Raw genomic sequence first — 24,284 nt, 5'->3', positions numbered from 1 at the left:
CCCTTACGAACACGACGCAACATGGCACGTAGAGGATTCAGGGATTGCCAGTAAAAATTTTGTCGCCAAACTAGGGGGCACAGCTTCCTCTCGCGGCCGCTAGTGCTCTGTCTGTCTACATTTAGCAATCACGAGGATGGAATTGATGGATTTGCCTGCCCTCGAGCACAGAGGCATCAAGCCATCAACAACAGCACAGGCGTTCGAAGGCGGTACCTGAGCTCACGCAGTGCACCATACCATTACGCAAAGTATCGACTATTCGTCCCGCCATTGTCATCCTGACCAAAATTACAGCGCTCAGATTTTGGCCCGCGGGACGGTGAAATGGAGCGCACGAGATTTGCAAGGCCTGGCACGCACCCGATCCGTCCGGAGCACAACTAGCCACTTTCAGACACCACGACCCCGGTGTCCAGTACCCACAGAAACATGGCAGGGGAAACCAAAGGGCGGATGGCCGGGTTATGGGACGCTTCAAGGATGTTTGCTGGGGTGCGTCAAGACGTCTAGGGGGGCGTGAGCCCATGGCAAAGAGCCGGTCGATGAGCCAGTTCAGTTGAGCACCTACGAAAACGCACATATAGAGCACTATACACGACTACAGCACACGGGCTAATGGCAAGCGGTGCTGGACTTCCGGGCTATTTAGGGGGGTCCCATTCGGGGTGGATTGGACCAAGGCAGTGGTACGCGACACTAAGGCAAGCATTGATGTGCTGGTCCCAAGTGCCCTGGGCTTGATGACGGGAAGCATCCAGGGACGATGATGTGGCCGGTTGGGTCATCATCGTTGAGCTGTCCAGAGAACTTGAGGCTCGAAACTTCAGGCCATCCAGCTAGAAGGAAAAAGAGGAAAGACGGCGTGATGAAAGGTGTGCGGTGTGAGAGGAAAGGCGGAACAGCTGAATGGCAAGGTAAGTCAAGATATGCATGGTATCCGCTTCACCAGTTCGTCCCGTCCCATAGCTCGCTCACCTTACTAATAATAAGGCATGCAACGACATGACATTGTAGCTCAAGGCCAGTTGACAGGCGACTAGTCGCTTCCCAGTTGCACACTGGGCCATGTTATCCTGGTTCATCAATACTTGCTTCTGGATCAAGCGAAACAAAATGCCTTGCTTAATAGGAAGGCGGGTGTTAACGAGCACTGACGTCGCCCATGTGTCTACCGAGAGAGGCTCGCAGATTACCGTCTTGCAAGAACCCGAGGCTGGAAGAGAGGCGACGTGGAAAAGAAATTGCAGTTACGAACAACTTGGGGGTTCCCCTCTGTCCCAGCAGCTCGCTGCCCCTCCCGGCCTAGCCTCGCTAGAACCCGGACCGCCGATTTGGTTGGCAATTTCGCCCCGGCTCCGGAACTCGAAAGGGAGGACATGAACAAGGGCGAGTCGCGAAAGGCCTGGCCGGAGAAGAAGCCTTACACAGCTTCCAGAATCCAATGATTCTGTGACCCCCTCCCGCGTCTCCGACTCCTCAGAGAGCCCCTCATCAGTATGACCAAACCCCCACCTGGCTGGTCATCAACCCCTCCTCCTTTGTCGCCAGTTGTGTCATTGTCATTGTACGGATACGATCCTGCGGTAAAGTCTCAGTTTATATCAAGTACCAATACTCAATATCCGTACAGCAAAGTGGATGGACAGCTGCTGATCGATTCTTGCCTAGGGCTCTGTCTGCGCCATGTGAAGCCGGTAGCTGATCGTGGAGTGCTGGTTGTGCAGGTCAAGGTTTCGAGGATACCCAGCTGGCAAGACCGTCCAACAGGATGGGATGGGATGGATGGGATGGAGTGCTCTAACGGACAAGCTAGGATTAGCAGCAAGTTCTTGCCGGGCATCCCCTACCTCGAGCCAATGGGCAGAGACCCCGTCTCCCGGTCCCCGGACGGTACATCAGCGTGGTCAGGGTGCATCCGGTACTCGGATGATACGTGTCTCGACAAGCTGCACTAACGCGCGCCGGCGGAATACATGCTTGTTCCCGTGGACGGCGACCCATCCTGTCACTCACGGCGGTGAGGAGAGGTATCCCTGTGTACCTCCTTCGTGCAGGTCGAGGACAAGTACGCAGTCCAATACACGTGCACTTTGTGGAAACAAGCAAGGAGTAGTGTACATAGTAGCTGAGGATGTGCTCCAATATGTGCACTAAGGCATCCTCCCAGAGTCCCACTCCAAGGCCGACCCGCCGTTCTTCTCGCCGCGGGTCTCAGGCTGCAGCTCACATGCACCTGTCGCTGGTGTTCGCATCGCGGAGGTGGGAAAACGGTTCTGTCACAGCACGTCTGAAGTGGGTGGATGCTGGCACACGGCTGGATGAGCAAACGCCAAACGGCCAATTCTATGGACCACGGCGGTTGTGTGGGTCTTGCACCATTTCAAACGTGGCTCAAGGACGCGGTGTTCACGCGCCGCGCCTACTCGACTTGCATTGACCAATCACCACCATCAAGGCAAAACGCAACCAAACGCGTTGAGAGCATAAAACAAGAATGACAGAAAACTGAACCACTGCGCTGGGCTGGGCTGGGCTGGGCTGGGCTTGCGTTTGGGATACCCGTCAGCCCGTACCGCTTCCCGCACCCGCACCGCTGCCGCGTGCGTACCGCGACTTACCTTAGTACCCGGCCGAGAGAGCGGGACGCATTTTTTGTAGTTCGATTTGGGATGCGCCTGAATCATCATTGATGAGACACGACCTACGGACACACATACACGTCGTCTCTTGAAAAAGGCCCATGGCCATGAGAGAGAGAGAGACAGAGAGAGAGAGCCACACTTACTAACTATCACTCGGGATGCCAGATGCCCGACCGCCTCTTCGTTTCTTTCATTCCTCAAAGGCGGTCAGTAAGGTCTGAAGCGGTCGGGACTTGTTTTGATGCAAGATGCTCAATAGCCCTGCTTGGGTCCTGGAATCCTTGGGAACACTTTGTTTTTTTGCTCGACTACCAAACGGTACACCTGCGACCGCCGACAAGCATCCGGGCAAGCGGGTCGTATCCCCTGTTTACATTAGTTGACCGACATGGTGAAAGAGAGAACTCCAGAGACAGGGCTCTGGTCGTGGTCGCCGGCGGCAGCAGATCGAAAAAGGAGACGACAAGACGATCTGAAATGATACGAAGCATGGCCATGACCAGCCATGCCGCTATGCGCAACACAGACCATTGTGTACTATTCCGTACGGAGTATTGGATTTGGGCATAATCAACAAGTGGAATGAGAAAGGCGACAACCGACCCACGGCTCCATCGCGGGCCACGGAAGCGCTCCCGCGATCTTCGCCAAACGAGATGATGTCGACGTTATTGTCTCGACTCTCGATGCACTTGGTCAGTACGGCTAGGTAGTCAGTCACAAGTGTGCCCCTCGGTCCTCGAGCCCCTCCCCCTCCTTTCTCTCATGAGTCTCATCCCTTTTTCGTTCGCCCGCCCCCCTTTCGCTTTTTTTTTTCTTTTCTTATTTTTTTTCCGCTTCCCATTCTGACTCAACCGTTTGCTTTCTTTTCCCTTGGCCTTGTCGTCTACGGAAATTGAGGTTGCCTCCCGCTCTCTGATACGGATGAGAAAATTTTTCCAACTCTGCTATGACTCTCTACCACATCCCTTGCACAATCAGGGAACTGGCAATGAATCAGGTCCTCGGTATCATGGCCCTCTGAGTCCCTGTTGCGCTGAGAAAGACATGCCCTGCAGGTACTTCGTACCTTGCTATCGGAGGACAACTTGAATGGAGGGACAGAGACTGAGGCTGGTGCCAGTGCTACCTGCTGCCACCTTCCAGGCGAGTTTGGAAGTTCAAGTGCGGCGCAGGCTGGTCCCATTTCCCTCAAGCTGACACGCTTTGTTGTCCCTCGAACTTGACGAGTTTCCACCTCTCGTGTTGTAAATGGTGCCAACTCCCAAGTCATTTCATCATGTTGCTACACGTCAAATAAATCCCTTCCCCTGTTCTCCTCTAGCCTACGGTCCTGAACGGTTTATACTATGTAGTGTAGAACCTTTGGGGCCCTGGTTGGGGGGGGGGGGTTGTTCATGGATGTACCACATTGTTCCTCAAATCCCGTTATCCTGTCCAAGCGAGTTACACAATTTTCTACACGCCTTCTATGACTGGGTCTCATGCTTCCATTGCAAATGTCCCGTCCTTCTGGATCTGTTCCTTATTACTGACCTGTCCATGTCGCCAACCCGCCGCCCGAAGTCTAGGGGCAATCGATCAACGCTCCACTGCGATTATCATTTGCATGTCACGACATGTCAAACATGGTATCCGTACGGATCATGGATATCCTCACAACTCTCAGAGAATCCGCTCTGGCCCTATCGGCCTCGTTGATTTTTCGGCTTTCTCATTCGCATCCCTGACGCCACGAATCTGCCCTCGCCCTCCGGTCCCTCCCCCTCCAGAGACGTGCAACTTGAACTTCGAGTCTCGACCGCCGCGCCCCTCCCCCTCTCTGAAGTCTGAACCATGGATCATGACCCAGAATTCGCTATCACGCATCATGCTGCGCTACGGGTGCTCTCATCCTAGACCTTGCAAGGCCTATCGCTCGCTCGCTTACACTTACAGTTCACCGTCCTAGGCGTCACCGCCCTCAAGCAACCCCCCCCCCCCCCCGTCGATGTCGTGAACTGGCGCTTCCGGGGCCCTCGAACGGCAGGGACAAAAGCGCAAAATCAACCGGGTTCCTATCGAGCATGTACAAAACCCTGGACTCTTGAGGGGCATCACATCGCTTTTCAAGCACCAACGATGCGGTGAGTCCTTGTAGGCGCGTCTCTCACCTTGTCGGTCTCGAACGACGAAATGTCGGAGTGGGTACACGAAATGGCGGACAGAAACTGAATTTCAAGGGTCAGAGATCCGAAAGGGCAAGTCCTGACATATCGGTGGAGAGCAAACTAACAACTCTTGCGCTTCGACTGCTGGGTCGCAGCATGAAAGTGGACATCCCCTCTTCTATTGTCTTTTACGCTCACGACACCCGCTTCATATTGACGATTTCGCCTCTGATGCCGCAAGGCTTCGCGAAGTCGGCGCAGGTGCATGCCAGATAAGCCTTGAGAGACGTGCTGCTGGCACAAGAGACAAATCTAGAAGCAATGGGCCTCACCGACAAAGCCATTTTCCCCCAACGCATTGACGTGTCTACCACGGATATGCGCCTTGGGAATCTAGGAACCCGATACCTCGAGGGAGTACTGCACACCGTACTTACCTTACCTTACTCAAAATCGCGGGCATACAACTTCAAGCTCAGAGTTCTCCTCCATGATCCAGCTCCGTCTCCGGCCGCCACGCGACGGGGCTAACATGCACCCCAGTCCGGCACTCCATTTACCACCTGCAATAGTCCCTCTCTTGTGATATATGGGCCCTTCGAATCCAACTTAACCCAAGGGCAAGCCATGCCCCCGCCATCTACCTGGCAGGTTGGCAATTTATTAACCCTACGAGCGGACGCCGGAAGAGGATCCAGAATCAGAAGTGGTCCAGGCCAACGAAAGGAAGCCGGGAGGAGAAGATGTCGCCAGGAGCCCAGGACCCAGTCCAACCCGGGCTTTCGGTGCCCTTCATTTGAAGCTTCGGCATAGGGCAAGGCCTGCCAAGCCAGAGCAAAATACATGACCGGAACGGCCGAGTTGGGAACCTGTCGTTGATTTACCCCTCCATTGACGTTGCAACGATAAGCCGTATGCTATCGGCCTACGGAGTACAGGCTTTCATCTGATGTTGGTAAGGCGTTGCCCGTTGTAGCGAACCGTCAACGATGATGGCGATGGAGTGAGTAGACGCTCGTAGGGAATTTCCGGCGCACGTCTCTCATGCCACATAAAGTAGGTACCTTGCAGTCTCTCTTTTATCGTTCCTTGCCCCCTGACCAAGGACGAGGATATGGCAAAGACGATATTGGTTCCAAAAAATCTGTCCGTCTGGAGGGGTAGAAAGTTCAGAACGAGAGAAAAAAAAAAAGGGAAAAAAAAAGAGAGACAGAAAGTTCAGAAACCCTTCAGGATAGCGGGGCACTAGGAACAGCTAAAATGGAGCGCGCCTCCACGCCTGGGCACGGAGGCAGTCAGAGCCCACCTCGCGCCGCGGCACGGGTTCCGGCCAGCCGGTTCCCCGTTGGCAGTGCGGCGTCAGGCGTGCCTGTTTGCGCTCCGCGTTTGTGCCAGGATGCGTTGCTGGAACGGTCGCGGTGGAGGAGGGAGGTGTGGTGTGGTGGGCCTGTCTAATTAAGAGCATGCTCAAGGGTTGCCTTCAGAACTTCCGGGCGGGACTGCCCTTAGTTGTGTATTACTACTACTACGTAGTTGTGTCAGTACTTACACAGTAGGTACTACTGAAGGCCTGAGGTGGCTTCTTCCCGGCATCCGCCGTTCCCGGGTAACCTCTTTGGGCTTCTTTTCTAGTGTTTCCGTAGTGTGGTTTCTGAAAGACTGTGACTCCGTGAGGCGATTGGAAAAAGTAAGGCGAGCAAACACAGCGGTCTCGGTGCTGGTCCCTGGAAGCTGTAAGTGTGGCGGGCCAGGAGAAAAGAGAACATGTCGTTGCGCGGAGGGGAATTCTGGCTAGGCAGGCTGGCCAGCCAGCCAGCACTTTCTTAATGGTAGGTAGGTACTCGTTGTGACTTTGTGCTTTGTATCGATCTAACCATGTGGTTCGAATCGCAAAAATGTCACCAATGCACCATTGACAGAGAACGAACATCTCGCAGATCGACAAGACTTGTGGTGGCGGGAGGCTGAAGGCGACGGGCAGCTAAACCCCTGACGATCATTGAGGTGCCTGACTGGATTTTCCTGCTAGGGCGTTGCCGTCGGGCGCCTTGATCGCGGCACGCACTTCTGCATAGTCACAGTCATACATACGTAGGTACTCACGCAGAGTCGGAGGTAGACTGATGTGAGGTGGGATCAGCGTGTCAGTGTCATCGCCGGCCGCCCCAAGGCCCCGGAACATGGACGAATCACGACCTGAAACCGCACCTCTGTGATTCGCAATACTTTTGCGGAAGGAAGAAAAAAAAAAGCACTGCGGATAGAAAATGGTAGGTTGCCTCTTTCGCTAGTAGTGGCGCGCTGTGTCTGTATTGGACACCCCCGTTACCTACCGCATGTCTCGTTCCGAGCCCATCGTCGCAATGGAATCTCATGAGAACATCTGATATCGTCCCGATCTGCAACACAGGAGGGGTTCTCTGAGAAAAGGATTGCGACCCCTTTTTTTCCCTTCTTTTCTTTACAACAAAGCGTCAGTGCCCCTCACGGAACGCCCCGCACCGTCACCCATCCACGCGTTCGTGGATCAAGCGCTCGTTCGTTCGACTTCATAGGTAGCGATACCCTCGGGAGCGATTCTGTAACCTTTCTCAGACAAGACACACCACGAGGGTGTAAGATGGCGCCATCCCAACTGTCGACGATTTCGACAGTGGAATGAAAACCCGCCTGCCTCTAACCTGGGTGTAAGGCAACGTACCGATCCTCATTCACTACCTTATGACAACGGAGCAACAATATCTAACAGAAGCATAGTGATCTTGCCCAATCGAATGAACGCATGGCGTTGATGCTACCGAATCTCTCGCCTTTGTCATGAAAGAAGATGGTCAGGCGTAGAAGTGTCCCAGGCTTCGGCGACTGCCTATCATCGGCGCATGGCGTGTCGTGGCCGAATCGACAGGCAAACCGGCTGATTCTCGCGGACACGGCGCGGCGCATCAAGAAGGCCAGAGGGGATCACGCTCACGGCGCCGTTGTCATGAGCGACTGCATTCCGGCGGCGAAGCTTGGGTCAAATGCGATGTCTATGCCCCTCCTCTCAATACCCGGTGGCATTAGCCGGGCCGTCGTGACCGGACAAGGCATGGGCGAGAGTACGAATGATGGTAGACCGCTTTATACTTTGCCGGAGTGCAGCGGCATCGTCTTACACCCGGTCGGAAACGGATAGTCGACGAGCCGTCGGCAGGCGTGGAGGGATACATCAAGGCGGTGGTGAACGCAGGGCCGCCTTCTTCGTCTTCAGACGAAGAACAAGTGCGGGCAAAATTGGAGTTGCGGCCAGGAAGTCGGGTTGGGATGGGATGGGATGCGTCGAGACGATGTGCCTGAACCTGACCTGTTCCTGGCGCATTCTTGCGCTCGACTCCCAGGGCAGCAGGGTGGCCAGCAAGGACGAAGACTTGCGGATGCCTTTTACTATCTTTGGGTGAGTTTAGGTGAGTATCACGGCGTAGACAACGTTCCCATTTCGTTACCTTGTGGCAGGAGGTGACGGCGTTGGCATTATCCAGCCCTCCACGCCTCTTTGAACGTAGCACAGTGCGGAAACGGGCAAGGATCCGGATAAGGAGGATTCATAGTGATCTGTCGTCCTGGAAACGTGGCGCGTCAACGGAGCACAGTGCGGCGGGAAAGGGTGGTAGTGAAGATCCGTGGATGGTTCAAATGGAAAACGAGGTGAAATTTGAACAGTCGGCGGGGTCCACCTGCCTCTGGATGAGGTGGGTTAAGGTACTCCGTACCCTACCTTACCCGGTAGTCCTGCACTTCCTTCCTTCTTGGTCGGTCAAGCTCGTGCCCGGGCTCCACACCGGTGTATGGTGGCCCCTGCACTTCCTCTCTCCTGCCAACCGCACAGTGTCCTTGATTCCTTCCGGAGGCCCATTTCCTGGCTGCTGTTCCGTCCGGCGTTCTCTCTCCTTTCTCATATAAGGAAGGCAGGTAATAAGTTACTTAACGCTGCAAGGTAAAGTGTTTTGGGCTGCCTCGAGGTAAATGATGGATAAGGTATCGTTGTTTGCGTTCTGAGTGTCTGCGTTCCGTCCCGTCTGTCTTGTGAAATATGTGTCTCGTTGTTCCGACTGACGGGGGATTCTCAGGTTCGAGGGCAAAGCCGCAAACTTGCAGACGGATGAAGGTATGATAGCTATACTTTGTTCGGAGTAATTATAGGGGACTCAATCTGTCTGTACCTTGGGTCAAGGCTCAAGCAATTGATTGTCATTGTCAGGGACCCAAGCCAAGTCAGACTCGGCCTTGCTCGTTCAAGACATGATTTTGGATACCTAGATAGACAGATGTTCAATACCTTAGCCGGAGGGGGCCGCCTGCAGCCCATTCACGGCTCAGATTCAGGCTGGAAATTGACCAAAGTGCCCTCCTTGCCTATTTGATCACTGTCGCACGCTGCGAATACCTCGTACTTTCCAATACAGACAAATCCCCTGCTGTGCCTCAACCCATACCTACTGTCCCGGTCCTTCACTTCCTCACGTTGTGTTTCCTCCCAGGGGAGGGGGATGGACTGCTGAGGATTTGGCCAATGGAGGAGGGAGAAGAGCGCTCAAAGACCCGCTCCAACGAGACGGGCAAGCGGAATCCTGGAAAAAGCACGAGGGAAGGAGACAAGACGGGACGGGAGGAACCCAGACAGCTTACCTAATTTGCAACTTTAGCGTACCTACACAGGACCAACCACAGTACATAGTAGTAAGGGACCACCAGTTGCACCAGGCCTGAGGGAGGAGGTCCCCATTCCGTCCCCCCGTGCCTCGTGCGGCGTGTGCCTCCTCCCCTTATTGCAATCCTTCAGTCCCGTCCCGGCCATTGACCACCCACAGACTGTTAAGCTTCCGCCATCGAGGTACCGCCGGCATCCTTCGCCCATCCTCTAAAGTGACCTCTTCGCGCCTTTGTGATCGCCAATTCGTCCAGCGTCTAGAAGTATACTCCCTACATCCACCTATCGCGCCCAAGTAGCTACTCTACTGTGGACCCCCCGTGCTACCATTGTTCCCAGTCGCATCCCCTCGACTCTGCAGCCCGCCCACACGGCCCATAACCATTGACAACCACCACGAAAACGACGACGAGGACGAAGACGATAGGCACCTATTCACCATACCTTGTTCAAACTTGTCTTGATATACATTGGATACCCCTCCAACGGTCACCGTGACGGTTGCAAAAGATTCGATACTGGTCGCCCACCCGCTAGAGGCCGACCCTGAAAAGAGACAAAGCGAGAGGAGAGGCATTTACAGAGACGGTCTGATACACCCGCCGAGAGATCCCCTAGGCGACATTGGTCCTTCGGGGGCCTTCCCTCATCAGGCGATCCTCCTCTCCATGCCCCCTCTCCCCTCCCGAGTCCCCCCTCCCCTCCCGACTGTCCAGCAGCATCAGCGCACACGACGACGCGAGAAAAATATCCGGCGAATCGTCGCTCGCATCCCACACATCTCTACCCGCCCACTGCTTTCTCTCATCTCATCCCACCAGTGAGCTCTGCGAGTCGCGACCGCTCCCTCGATTTTCCAATTCTTCAACGCGACAACCGACCCAGTAGCCAACTGTTCACTGTCAGTCAGCGCCTGCGCCAGAGAACCACCGACCTCGTCGACACACGGCTGCGCCTGTTGCCAGACGAGACGAACGTCGCCCCCCGCAACTTTACCCCCCGGCTCCAAACCTGCGACTCCTGGATTGTGGGTTTCTGCAACTCAACAACTCGTCGCTTCTCTCCCATCTGACTACGCCTTCTTCTGCTTTCTTCTTCACGACTTTTTACGATTGACGATTCAACCCATCTCCTCGCCGACCCTCCCCGCCGATACAGGTCCAAGCAACAACAGCGTAGACGTGCCCGGATCATGACTTGACCCTTTTCCCCTCCTTGGGTTATCAGCGCGACCGCCTCATCATGCTGATGACACAGACCGCAGTGCCGGCACTATTCCAGGGTCAGAACAACAACTACAATTCCCGCAAAAAGCCTTCGCGCGAAAACCTCAATCACGACGCTACCAACTACTACCCTTCCCAACCGGCGTTGGACCCTTCCAGCGTCGGCCAAGCCTTCTCACCCTATTCACAGGCCATTACTTCTTCCTCGTCCATAATGAACGGTATTGCGGGCACTGCCCCGCCCGGTACCATGTACGTCCGCGCTCTGTACGATTACGAGGCCGACGACCGCACGAGTCTCAGTTTCCACGAAGGAGACGTTATTCAGGTTATAACACAGCTGGAAAGCGGATGGTGGGACGGCGTTATCAACGGTGTGCGCGGTTGGTTCCCGAGTAACTACTGTCAAATCGTTACGAGTCCCGACGAAATTCCAGAGCATGACCAGAATGGCGATCTTGATCATGTCGACGATGAGGAGGACAGTCAGGAGGTCTACGACGAGCAGCTGGAAGAAGATGACGAGTCGGAACTGGACGACGCCAGCGGCCTCCCTCTCGAGGGTACGGATCTCGGTGACAAATCACGGGCCGACTTTTGGATCCCGCAAGCAACCCCAGATGGGCGCCTATTCTACTACAATATGATGACGGGCGATCGGAGCATGGAATTGCCTTTGGAGTCTCCAGTATCTACCAATGAGACAGGGCCCCGTAACCGGATAAACGTCAATGTCCCTGAGAAGACACGGCCACCCCCCGAGATGATGGCTAGGGGCCTGACGCAAGATGAGGACGAAGACTCCGAAGCAAACTCCGCATCCGAGTTGGAGGGAGAGTCTTTGATGCTCGCATCTCGTGGATCTTTGGTAAGAGCTCGTGCCGCAAAGCTCGCACCGCCGTGGGTTGCTTTTGCTGACCAGTGTATGTGCATGATAGCCTCGTAATCGTCGGTCTCGTAGCGAAATGCTCTCACCCTCCACTTCGATGGACTCCATGAACGGTACCGCACCCGTTACCCGGCAGAAGGACGGCGCATACCTGAACCCGAACTTGGCACCCAACGCAATCCCAATGATTGCATCAGCGACCTCGTTCACCAGCACTTCTTACAATACGCCGCCAACCAGCACCGTGCCTCGTTCCTTTTTCGACGACGGCTCAGCGCCGCCGCTGACCTGGACTCGCCTGGTTTCCAACATGCGCCGAGCCGTTGACCGTTATCGCGATGCCATTACGAGTGGCAACCGTTCCGAATATGTTGCGCGCGCAGAAGATATCTCAGACCACCTGAGACTACTTCTAGCTGCTGGATCTGGCACGACCGATAACCACTCTGGCCAGCCTTCCATTATTTCCACGAACAAGGCTCTTTATCCCCATTTCAGAGACATGATGTCAAAATTCTCGAAGCTCGTAATCTCATCTCACATTGCTGCTGCTGACTGGCCCAATGCCGAATCTGTACAGAAGTGTCTCCAAGAAGCCGATGGAGTGCTACTCGGCGTTTTCAGTTATGTCGAAATTGCCCGTCAGCAACGTGGAGAGGAGATCCCGCGCCTGTTCCCCGGATTTGTCATCGGAAGTTCTACTGGCGGCAGCTGGCAGAACAACGGACTGGGCACCCGCGATCCTATCACGGCGAATTTCCTGGAAGATGAAGAGGGTGTGGTCGAGCCCACGGCAATTCTAGACGGCAAGCAGCTCGAGAGGCTAGACGAGCTCAAGCGCATGCTTGTTTTCAGCATAAGAGAACTGGACAAGAATTTGGTTGTGGCGGACAAGATCACTTCACCTTTCAAGCACGAAGTCATCGGAAACAACGTTTGTTTGGCGGGAGGCAAGGTCTTGGAGACGTTCAAGCCATGGATTGCACTCATCGAGTCTATCGACCTTTCAACCCTGGGCAACAGTTTCCAAACGCCCCAGTTGGCAGACTTCGCCGCCAACAAGCAGAGCCTATACGACAACATGTCAGACCTGCTGCTAGGTTGCCAGGCCGTGGCCGGGCCCCTGGCCGACGAATGGGCCGAGGTTCGAGGCGAGGCTCTCGAGAACCGACTAGACTATGTCCGACAATGTGCCAAGGCCCTCGAGACGAATTCCTCGCACATCGGCTTTTCTTTGCAGCTGTTGTCTGAACAAGTGCAAATTAACATGCAGCAACAAGTCGACTCGAAACAGAGGGAAGACGTGATGCAGCGTGAACAACTCCGCCGGGGAGAGACCACTCCGTACGACAGACCCCATCAGCGCACGGAATCGCGAACGACTCCCGCAGCATCGCGACCCCCAATGATCACTTCACAATCCTTCACCGAGGGCGAGAGCACTGGCAACTTCCGAGGAGGCGACTACTCAAAGGTTAAGAAAATTTTGGGTGACGACCCCAACCCTCAGAGCAACATGCCTCCTGTCGATGACACGCCGGAGTTCCTCAAGCTGGACCATGAGCCAGATCTTGCCTGGGACAACAAGCTGACACCGCCCATCGTTAAGGGTGGTACTTTGGAGGCACTCGTGGAGCAACTGACACGACATGATAAGCTTGACTCGAACTTCAACAACACGTTCCTGCTTACATACAGGTCCTTCACGACAGCTCAAGATCTTTTCAAACTGATCGTGAATCGCTTCGGCATTCAACCACCAGAGGGTCTCTCTCAATCGGACTTCGAGGCCTGGCGAGACAGGAAACAGAAACTCATTCGCTTCCGAGTCGTCAACATTCTGAAGAGTTGGTTCGATAACTTCTGGATGGAAGAGCACAATGAGGAATCAAAGCAGCTCATTCGAGATGTTTACACCTTTGCTAGGGATACCGTCAAGTCTACGGAGACACCAGGCTCTGCACCACTAATGGCGGTCCTGGATCAACGGCTCAGTGGTCAACAAGCTGGAGCTCGTCGGATGGTACAGACGCTCAACCAAAACACGCCATCACCCATTATGCCTAAGAACATGAAGAAGCTCAAGTTCTTGGATATCGATGTCACAGAGTTTGCTCGCCAGCTCACCATAATTGAGTCAAGGCTCTATGGAAAGATTAAGCCCACAGAGTGTCTCAACAAGACATGGCAAAAGAAGGTTGGCGAGGGAGAGCCAGAACCGGCTCCCAACGTCAAGGCTCTCATTCTGCACTCCAACCAAATGACCAATTGGGTGGCGGAGATGATCTTGGCGCAGATGGATGTGAAGAAGCGTGTGATTGTGATCAAGCACTTTGTTTCTGTCGCAGATGTGAGTGGTAGAATCTACTACCATGAAATGACTCTGAAGCTAACAGTCCATAGAAATGCCGTAGTCTCAACAACTTTTCCACACTAACCTCCATCATCTCAGCTCTCGGAACAGCGCCTATCGCTCGCTTGAAGAGAACTTGGGATCAAGTACCACAAAGAACTCAGGGTGTCTTGGAAACCATGAGAAAGCTCATGGCCAGCACAAAGAACTTTGGAGAGTACAGAGAGGCTTTGCACGTGGCCAACCCGCCTTGCATCCCCTTCTTCGGTGCGTAATACTTATAAAAGAAGCCTTAAAGTCGGTGCTAACACTCATGTCCTTGCAGGTGTATATCTTACCGACTTGACATTCATTGAGGACGGAATTCCGTCCATTATTAAGAAGACGAATCTTATCAACTTTGCCAAGCGGGCAAAGACGGCGGAAGTGATCCGTGACATCCAACAGTACCAAGCTGTTGGCTACTCACTGCAGCCTGTCCCAGAGCTGCAAGATTACATAATAAGTAATATGCAAGCTGCCGGAGACGTGCATGAGATGTACGACAAGAGCTTGCAAGTAGAACCACGCGAGCGCGAAGATGAAAAGATCGTGAGGTATGTAGGACTGGATTTCTAGCCAACTTCTCCGATCGGAGATACTGATTCACCTTTACTAATTCTGAAACAGAGTTCTTGCTGAATCTGGCTTCCTATGATCGGCGATTGCTGGAACGGAGAGAGCATCCTATCGTGCCTCATTCATGCTGGCAGTTCCGGCATGAGCAGAGGCCTTCGACAGGTTTGGACGTTCCACGCGTCGAGGGAATACTCGAGGCGCACCAGGTGTTCATTAACACCATGAGCCCGAGCACTTCGAGGCGGTCCGCCATGGTCACAAAATATCAGAGCTTGGGTTAGGTGCCAACTACGGATGAGGTGGCCCTGATCTCAGATTCAGAGCTTCGTCACCATGTGAGCGCAGAGGACTAAAGTCGCCATAATGGCCCTGTAGCCGTTGGATGATACCTTCGACGGCATAGTGCCGAATGGAGATATGTGTTCCATGCAGAATAGGAGGGATGAGGTCGGCTGCTCCTTATCCAGAAGGGATCGACTGATATGTTGAGATTGAACAATATATAACGACGTGGGTTTAAGAAGCCCACTGCTTCTGCATTTTGGTCGACGGGTTCCCGTCAATACCATAGCAATGACGCTGTTGGAAAAGCACGACTTGACTCGAACATGGTCAACATGTACGCGAGCCGGCAGGAAAAATGAACGACATGAAGGAAACTGACATTTGGAAATGAAAGCCAATCCAAAAAAAAAAACCCGGAAAAATGAAGAAGAAAAAAAAAAAAAAAAAAAAAGCTCAGACGGCGTCTGGTGAAGCGTGAACGTGAGAGTAATCTTTGTATACGGTTTTCTGGGACGAAATGTGTCGAGCTGGAAAATACTTCACTGGCATCATGAGATGTAAGCAGATGTGGGAATTGGGCGTAGAACTCGAGCCAGACGGCCGGTTTGCCCATCAAACCCCTTATTGGGTCGTGACCTTTTTCTATAATATCAATCAGAAAAGACTCTGAGAATCGTTTATCGAGATCCATCTTCAATCTGTCGGCGTGCCATAATCATATGTGCTCTTGAACTGCGTAACCATGCAATGCGCCTTATTAGAGCAAGCCTTCTTTGACGATGTCAATATTGGCGTTCACTAATGCCATGAGAGTAATATTTTTAGTGTCGGGTGTATTTGTGGGCAAGCTGAAGGAACAGTAATGTGGGAGGCCAGGAGTCAGGCATGATGAGAGCCGTGAGAAGCATGCAACGGCTTGTTTGGCCTCTGTACGTGCAACAGATTTTCTCAGGAGATGCCTGTCCACCTCCAGATTACCGGTTGGGACAGCATGGCTTTAGTAGCAAAATTGAGCAGTAAGGTTTCCCTCATTCACACAGAATGGCTGTTTTACGGTCATTTCATTAACTTTATCGTTCGGTACTGCAAGTCATTAAACAGCCGTCATGATCGTGTTCCGGCGCTGGTGCTAGAAATCGTTGGTGATACAAAATGGACATGATTAAAGAGAAGTCGCCACATCCATCTCCTAGTGACGGTGAAGCTTGGCCTTGATCTTGTCCTTGAGACTTTCCTTCTCCTTCTCCGTGCCAGTGCCGGTACTGGAGCTGTGAGATTCGCTCGTCTTATCACTGGTTTTGTCGGCGCCGGACTTTGCAGATGCCTTGGCTGCCGCATGGGCGGGATCCTTCTCATCCAGGAGGCCTGACAAACTGTTAGTTAACACTGTGACCACCTTTGATCAATAGATCTAAACTTACGGTCTGCCTCGCGACCGGCGCCAGGCCTCGTCGCATCAAAATCGCCGCCATCAGCAGCCAATCCTGTAGCCTTTACGAGCTTCTCGCCCGTACCCTCCTCGCCGTGGCTGGCATTAGGATCCTCCTCCTTCTTGCCTTCGGTGTCCGTCTTGGACTCCTCACCTCCGATGAGACCACCCTTCGAGGATCCCTTGACATTGCCAGCATCACCCCCGCGCTCCTTGGCGACGGCTTCCAGGGGTCTCGGGCCTGGGCCGTCAAGCTTGTCACCGCCAGCAGTCGGACCGGACGCACTGTTGTTGACATCTTGTCCCTTGGGCGCCGGATCGGTGGCCGGGTCACTGGGAGCGCGCGTCTCAGTCTTCCCTGCGGCGCTGTCGGCCGAGGGGACATCGTTGGGTGATGTGTGCTTGAGCTCAGGCTTGCCGATCTCTTCCTTGTGCTTTGGGGACAGCTCCTCTGTCGTCTTGTGCGTCGTGGATTCCTCGGTAGCACGCGACCTATCGGCCAAGCTGTGCTCGTTTCTAGTCTCGGTACCAGTCGTTCCAGTCGTGCCAGCCGACGGGGTGCTTGTGGTAGGGGCAGTGGTAGTAGACAGCCCAGTGGTTGTGGTTGCTGTTGACCCAGTCGCCGGCTCAGAGGTGTGGGCATCAGCCACGTTGGCCTTCTTCTCCTTGTTCAAGGGGTCTTCTGCTTGGAAGTAAGAATTGGAGATATATGAAACCAGGCTCTAGAGCTTCAAGCTCTCCATGGTGATAACATACCGATATTGCCAGCGTCATACGGTTCACCCTGGCTAGTGTTGCCCTTGACACCAGAGACAGGCTCTTGGTTAGCTTCGTTCGTTCCCCAGATGGCCTTGCTCGCCGCGCCCGCGATGTTGTTGATTGTCTCCATATTGATCGGTGGGTACTCTGTGTTGACGTGAAAGTCTTTGTGATTTGTAGTTTGCGCAATTGCTTGAAGATGTAGTCCTCAGTGGTCTGGAGACTATGGCCGATTGGTTATTTGTTTGTTTTCTAGATGTAAGTGAATACTCCAGGAAGGCGGGGTGATACTGGGCAAAGAGGTGTCTTATAAAGTAAACGTGGGAGGCCTCGAATAGCAAGTAGGTAGCCTGCAGGTCTGACGTCTTTTGGGCCTCGCTTCTCCCCGCCTGCCTCCGATAGCAAACACATCACAATGGCATACCTGGACGGCTGGGGTGGACAGGCAACGGACGGGATGGCCAGGTACGGGGTAGGCAAGTACTTCTCTGCCCTCCAGAGGGCAAGAGACAACGAACGTAACTAACGGGTACGACGGCTCGAGACAGAAACAGATATATCTTGGCCTTGAATTTTCCAACTATCCCATCCTGCTGGACTCGCTAGCGGCACACATATGCCTCGCAGCCAATGGTTTGCCCAAAGTGACGCGGAAGAATAGGAATGAGGGGTCTGACGCAGCTAATGCCATTGTTATCCAGGCATGTACATCCTAGCAGCCACACCTTGGTTCTTGCGTGGGAGGTATCTCTGCCGCACGTAAGAAACGAGGAAGAAGAAAAGGTGGCTTGGACATGGCCAAAGCAAGGCAAGGCAAGGCACGACAGGTTAGAACAGATGCAAATGAGCTCATCTGCGACGTTGGATTGGCTGGTAGTAGCCCAGCACGGAGAGACTAGACGAGATCACGTCAAAGCTGGCGCAAACGGACGAGCTGCGGTGGCTCCCGATGCGGCACATGTAGGGAAGGCCAGCCAACGAGCGGGCCTGGAACTAATGGGTTGATTTGCAGAGGTCGTCATCTTGCCCACCAATTTGCCAAGTCAACACTGTGTTGCCTGCATCTACCTTAGTTTAACGGGGAAGGTAAAGGGCGGGATCTAGCGATCAGCAGCTGGCGGGGTTGACGAGCCTGGGATGCAGAGGAAGCTATGACGTTGAGCGCGGTTGAAAGTGCAGTCACGGGAAATACAGGCCGGGCGGGAAGCAACAAAAGGTGCGATTACGTCACTGCCCCGGGCTATTTTGATCTCGGAAGGTGCCCACGAATACCCGCTTGCAATGTACCACTCCAGAGGTCTCGACCTTTGAACCTCTGGCGCAATCTCGCCCGCAGATGAACTTTTCAGTATCAATTGGAGACATCTACAATAGTTAACAATGATCTTGCAGCATAATGAGAGCATCGGTTGAGGAGGGGAAGGTAAGCTTTGAATAGCACGCACTGGCAGCAAAGGTAATCCACCTTACCCACCAATTTGAGGTCCCGGACACGCCATCCTGCAAAATGCCCCATACTCTCAAGCCTTGGCCGTCAAGATGTTCCTGAAAATGCGCATGTCACTGCTTGCAATATGCGACGGTAAAGCTGTCTCGCCAGGACACTAAAAGGCCGTAGCTCCTCCTTTCACATGCAAGCCAAGTCGGGACGCCGATAAGCTAGAAGTCGAGATGAAGAAATGGACCAAAAAAAATGGCCAATGGTCCTTGTTCGCACACCATGGCGTCCCAGAAAGAAGCGCGGGGCCTCATGTTTGAATCATCCCTTGTGAAGCTACACCAACGTCGTATGGGTAAGGTAGTCTGTAGGTAAGATTCCGCCATAACCGACCTCAACAAAATGCGACGGACTAATCCGGGCCGAAGGAGCCGCGATTCCCGTCTACTTCGGAGCCTCCTCCGGAATCACAACACCAGAGAATAAAGAAGGGAGAAAGGTAATGAGATCGAGTAGCGAGGGTGTCACCTGCTGTATCTCAGCCGCTGAGTGGGTGGGGGAATCGTCCTCTGTATGTCTGAAATGGGAGGACCTGCCATCGGTCGGAAATGTCCCTCGTGCAGCCATTCGTGCAAGTAACTGGTCCAACGCCCTTTCTCTCAACAAGCTAAAGTGGCTGAGGTAAGCGTATCACTGGTCACGCTGACGCTGCGCCGCCCGGCATGTCATCCGTTGGTGCTCCCTCTCGAAGATATCTACCGTTATCTACTGCAACTTTTAGACTACAAGTTCTGTTTGTGCCTCTCATTGCGAACTGCAACTCGTGCAATAACTCGAATGAATGGAGTCGTATTCACACATCAAAGTCCGCCCTGGCGTGCGGTGATCTAGCATCAGCTACCTTTCTGTCTTGCCACGAACTCCAACATGCTTCTCTCAACACCTACCATTCTTGGGTTATGCTGGCTGGCGGGAGCTGGACTCACATCCGCAGTGCCACAAGTCTTATCTCTCGAAGACCATCCCAGAGACCAACATGTACTGCTGTCTTCCGACAAAGGCATGCCTCCCGAATCCCTTACAAATACCGTAGCTTCACAGACGGTCTAATGAGACTTTTCCATAGTGCGCTCAACTGATTACTTCAAGCACTCGCTATGGAGCGACCGTCGACAGTCCCAACAGCCGCCTGGTTTTGTTGCGTTCGGTGACTCCTATAGTGCCGGTATCGGCACCGGCGTTGATGGCGTCGAGGACGAATGCAGGCTGGGATCCCACGCATACCCAGTCTTGATCTTCACCGACCTGGCTGAAAGCCAAGCCCCAGGAACAGCAACCTTTCAGTTCCTGTCATGTACCGGGTCGACCACCAGCAATGTTCTATCAGGTGGCGATCACAGCCAGGTTGACAAGTTCAACAAGTCGATCAATGCTGACTTTGCGGTACTTTCAATCGGAGGCAACGACCTTGGCTTTTTCTCCGTGATGAATGCTTGCATATTCCGCTTTTACAGCTTCAACTCTGGCAGTTGCGAGACAGCACTGCAGTTCGTAACCGATCAGATCGAGAGTTCGGATTTTGCACAGCGGCTAGAGATGGTCATCATGGAGATACTGGACACAGTGCAGTGGGAGAAGCGGCCGTGGTTCATCATTACCGTGACCGGCTATGCTCGGTTCTTCAGCGTGGAAACTGATGAGTGCGACAATTGTACCCTCGGTGTCTGGTGGCAGGGACCAAAGCTCAAGAGGGATGTACGCCAGAGGATGAACGACATGGTCGTGGCAGTCAACGAGAAACTGAGGAGTTCTATCGATGCCGTCAATTCGAGGTTTACGACTCCAAAGGTTCTGTTCGTCGATTATGACGCCAAGTTCGAAGGCCATCGTTTCTGCGAACCAGGCGTTATGGAACCAGCGTACAACAGGACAGAGACTTGGTTCTTTCTCGTCGGAGGTAAAGACAACAACCCAAATATAACGGATCCGACGCCGGCCCCGAATGCTACAACAGTGGGCATCGAGTATGGTGCGAGTAGCAAGACCTTGTCTCCGTTGTCACCGCTCGCGGACCCGGAGACGTGCCTGGGCCCGGCTGAAAGATCAGGAGATTGGGGCCTGCTGGCTCTTTGTTACATGGCGAGGGCTAAACGCGACTATCCATCGCTGGAATTTACCGCGGAGGATGTCATGACTCAGAATTCCATGTGGTATGTCCCAACGTATTATGGGAAAACCTTCCACCCAGTAAGCTTTCGTTCCCCCAGTTTGACAGATCGTCCTGAAACTGCAGCTGACAAAACTTACAGAGGAGCCTCGGTCACGAGGTGATTAGAGATGAAATCTACAGGTCCTGGTCGCAATTAGATACAGTGAGATAGAAATCAAGGGCATCAGCGTGCGGACTGCCGCCCAAACAGGACATGCGCGAAAAGAGCAGATGAATGGAGGGCAAACCCTCTTCTCGTCCATCAGATGCCAGGTAACACCGCTCGCTAGGCTTCATGCAAGCAACCAAGAGACCGCTCTGCGGGGGAATATACGGTTAACTCAATGTCGATCATTTCGACTTCATCCCTACCCTTGGATATTATACCCATTTTTCATAGGGACAAGAACATCGCAGTATACGCAGATGCAGGGCCACGTCTGCTTCTCGCCGGAGCCGAGTCGGGGAGATTGTCTACTCTGGATCGCGGGTTACACCGAAGTTCCACACAACTGCTTCAGAGAGAGACCAGGGCCCATGCTGCAGGGGAAGGTGGGACATTGGCCCCTTTGGGTGAGTGATGCACCCGTTTGGCGGGGTTGTTCTCTTGGCCCGGAGAAACTTTCGGTAAGATGAATAGAATGCCTTGACAGATGCTGTCTTCTTTTCTTACTCTAGTTGAGTTAGCTGTAAGCGTGGCAAGAGGGTCGCTGTCTGGGGTTTGAGGCGAGTGAAATCGAAGTTGATGTACACTCTTTGGGAGACTTAGGAAGTTTGGACGGGTAGACGGAGGAGCCTCCGAAAAGTGTCTTACGGCCCATCCATTACAAAACCAGACAGCCCAATAAACAAACAACGACTCCTAGAGAAAAGTGTGGATGCGTCCAGGATCGTGGAGTACAACAACAGTGTTACTCCGCTCCACCTCAACCATTTTGGATCGACTGACTGATGCCATTCCGACCTCTCGTCCATCTAATGTCGCCCAGAACATCGCCCCGGAGCCAATTTATCAACCATGAGATGACCCATCCTGGGCCCAGCTGACGGCTATTGTACACCTAAAGTCTCCGGTCAAAGCAACTAACCTGGCCACATTGTATGGCACTATTATGGCCTATAATCCAAGTAGGATTTTAACAAGAATCCGGCCATGCGGATGGGTAAAGGGGGGGAGGACTCGCGGCAGGCAAACCATGCCTGTGACACACAGCTAGGCTGTATGAGTGATGTTGACGGAGCTTACGGAGTAGGTATGTATGGTTTCTTTTGGTTCCAGTGTCTCTCTGCACTGCATGCCAAAGTCTGGAACGGTCCTACACTTTACCCAACTCAGAGCTGAGCCGTATCGGGGTCTCGGGTCTCCGCATTTGAGCTTCATTATTAATAATTTCACACTTTTGCCACATAATACATCTCTATGTACGGCTGCAGATGAGCATCCTAGACAGTACCGAGTCTGGAATAACGGCCGTTGATGATTCCAAACTAACCCTGTCAAGAGTTCGCCAGTAGCGGTGATCCGTAACCACCAGCCGGGTACCGCCAGATCGGCTTGCAAGTAGCCTTCAACCTCTAATGTACTTGACGATGAGCGGTGTCTTCACTTTGAGGCAAATATGGCAAAGAGCCTGCCACTCTCCTAGCCTGAGGCTCTAAGCTATACCAAACGAAATTCTAAAGAGAGCAACTTATCAAGGTTCCGTTCAGTACATCGTCACCATTTTGAATATTGGAATATAGAGCCAACAAGCAGGACTCCGTTCTATTGAGATGCACACTGTAGTAACCAGCGATGAACTTGGAATTGTAGACATGCAGACACATGCACACAGGCACACAGGGTATTACGGGATATCCGTAGATACGGGTGATTGGTTTGTGTTACATGCCTACTGTACGGGCCTGCATGTTGCACGCAGCACCACCCAACCTTTGGCCGTGACAGCATACTGGTGCAGCACATCCCCGATGCGCGGACAGCGGGTTCGACCTTCTCGGCGGGCTATTTCGCGCCGTAGGGGAGGGATGCCGATGGGCGAGCCGGGGTTCACAAGAGGGACCCTTATGATTGATCGAGATTGGGCCGTTCATCTTGATAACCCACTTCCTGACGGGAAACAGAGAACTGCCCGGGCAGCACAGGCAGTAATTCTCGGGAATAAACTGCCTCGCGGTGGCACACACCGTAGGTAGCCGTACCTTGTACCTGGTTAAAATGCTTGGTCTCAGATGTGAAGATAGGTATGGAGTAGTCACTTACAGCTATTTGAGTGTGCTAGAATCTAAATAGCAGCCATCGTCAGCACGGCCACTCGTTCTATAAGTAGTGCTTTGTTGATGGGCCTACCGATCACCTTCAAAATTTTATCCAGATGTTATGGTACAGCACCTCACTTATTTGATGAAGGAGACCATTGCCGCATGGCACCGACTAGAGCCCAAAGCCACGGCCCCCGAGACGCGGCTTGACCGGGGAAACGTTTCCTACACCAGCGCTACTCGAATACAGGTAAGCACGCAAGGTAATGGCTGCCGTCTGTCACGGTTTCACTTGTAATGCAGCAAGATCTGCGTCGTCTTGATTGGAAGCACCAGAGGGGCCACGCTAGGAACTTGCCGCTGGCACCTCACGCACGTTTTACATGGTGATCCAGCGAGGGGGCACGGAACCTTCCTTGTGCTGTATGCAGGAGTGTACCTACTCCATACAGATATGTCCAGCGGCGTCTTCGTTTTCACCTGCCTAGAGTGGGTGAGTGTTACATATCTTGGGCCTCTTGGAAAGAGTCAGATAGAGGAAAAAGCATGGAGCGTGCTTGCGTACCCCCAGAAGCTTGGTGGTGCTGATGCCGAGTGTTGAGCTCATCACTTGCAGGTGTCTGGGCTGCATGGCTGTTCGTTGCACGCTGAAGACTAGAATGTCCGTATATTGATCGAGTCTGCAATACGGATACTAGGTGGGAGATGTTGATCACAAAAGAATCTGCCTACTCTTCCAGTAGAAATCACCACAAGATCTAGGCTCCTCCAAGCTGAATCTAACGTGGCATACCTCGGGCTACGGGCACCTGCGTCAGATATTCAGGTCGATGGCCCGAGCCCCACGTCATCGACGTCAAAACGGACAATGCCCAAGCTTATCCTACCTTATGCGCAGGAGGCGACGTGAAGGGCAGTGCTCTGTTGCTCACAGCGGTGGCCCATGACCCAGAAGCAAAAGTTGATGGCTATCCATACCTTTTCTACAGTAAGACGACGGTGAGAGAATCTAACACCTTACTGCAAGCCGCCTGTGACCGACCTTTCGGAAACTTTACACAGCCCTTCTATGGAAGTACCTTACTAGGGTTATGGCATATCACTACCTTCCTTATGTGCCTCATGAATACATCACACAGCAGGTCGGTGGCTCAAGCGAACTTTCCCTGTACGGCATTTTAGAGGCCCAGTTGCTAAGCAAAGCAGCATGGGGTCCTACCAAAGTACCGAACACGAATGCTCACTGACCAGTCACAATGGTTTGGAGTCCTTGGGATCGGGCGACAAGGGCAAAGACTGGGGCGGGATTCGATGACAGATCCCGCTGCACTCTC

General features: G+C 53.3%; 6 protein-coding genes across 6 annotated transcripts; 4 read left to right on the top strand and 2 right to left on the bottom strand.

The window, feature by feature from the left end:
• Positions 1 to 7,622: 7,622 nt before the first annotated feature.
• Positions 7,623 to 8,382, top strand: CABS01_00178 (uncharacterized protein; the record flags this gene model as incomplete). Its single annotated transcript, XM_060533561.1, has 3 exons — positions 7,623 to 7,893; positions 7,937 to 8,228; positions 8,343 to 8,382. 3 exons carry the CDS (start codon positions 7,623 to 7,625, stop codon positions 8,380 to 8,382), a joined length of 603 nt encoding a protein of 200 aa, XP_060406075.1.
• CABS01_00177 (uncharacterized protein) lies at positions 8,004 to 9,026 on the bottom strand (the record flags this gene model as incomplete). Its single annotated transcript, XM_060533560.1, has 3 exons — positions 8,004 to 8,222; positions 8,555 to 8,645; positions 8,995 to 9,026. 3 exons carry the CDS (start codon positions 9,024 to 9,026, stop codon positions 8,004 to 8,006), a joined length of 342 nt encoding a protein of 113 aa, XP_060406074.1.
• A 1,124-nt stretch (positions 9,027 to 10,150) lies between these two features.
• CABS01_00176 (uncharacterized protein) lies at positions 10,151 to 10,306 on the top strand (the record flags this gene model as incomplete). Its single annotated transcript, XM_060533559.1, has 1 exon — positions 10,151 to 10,306. One exon carries the CDS (start codon positions 10,151 to 10,153, stop codon positions 10,304 to 10,306), a length of 156 nt encoding a protein of 51 aa, XP_060406073.1.
• Positions 10,307 to 10,724: 418 nt separating this feature from the next.
• On the top strand, positions 10,725 to 14,647 carry CABS01_00175 (RasGEF domain-containing protein; the record flags this gene model as incomplete). Its single annotated transcript, XM_060533558.1, has 5 exons — positions 10,725 to 11,576; positions 11,647 to 13,947; positions 14,001 to 14,217; positions 14,276 to 14,546; positions 14,620 to 14,647. 5 exons carry the CDS (start codon positions 10,725 to 10,727, stop codon positions 14,645 to 14,647), a joined length of 3,669 nt encoding a protein of 1,222 aa, XP_060406072.1.
• Positions 14,648 to 16,042: 1,395 nt separating this feature from the next.
• CABS01_00174 (uncharacterized protein) lies at positions 16,043 to 17,171 on the bottom strand (the record flags this gene model as incomplete). Its single annotated transcript, XM_060533557.1, has 3 exons — positions 16,043 to 16,218; positions 16,275 to 16,964; positions 17,039 to 17,171. The coding sequence occupies 3 exons, from the start codon at positions 17,169 to 17,171 to the stop codon at positions 16,043 to 16,045; spliced, it is 999 nt and encodes a 332-aa protein (XP_060406071.1).
• Positions 17,172 to 19,406: 2,235 nt separating this feature from the next.
• Positions 19,407 to 20,860, top strand: CABS01_00173 (uncharacterized protein; the record flags this gene model as incomplete). The annotated part of the gene is made up of 3 exons (XM_060533556.1): positions 19,407 to 19,568; positions 19,629 to 20,726; positions 20,789 to 20,860. The coding sequence occupies 3 exons, from the start codon at positions 19,407 to 19,409 to the stop codon at positions 20,858 to 20,860; spliced, it is 1,332 nt and encodes a 443-aa protein (XP_060406070.1).
• Positions 20,861 to 24,284: the final 3,424 nt, after the last annotated feature.

The sequence above is a fragment of the Colletotrichum abscissum genome (assembly GCF_030869225.1).
Source record: "Colletotrichum abscissum strain IMI 504890 chromosome Unknown Scaffold_1.1, whole genome shotgun sequence".
Taxonomy (NCBI): Eukaryota; Fungi; Ascomycota; class Sordariomycetes; order Glomerellales; family Glomerellaceae; genus Colletotrichum; species Colletotrichum abscissum.
The sequence above is the reverse complement of the archived record's forward strand: the minus strand, read 5'-3'. Positions and strand labels throughout refer to the sequence as shown.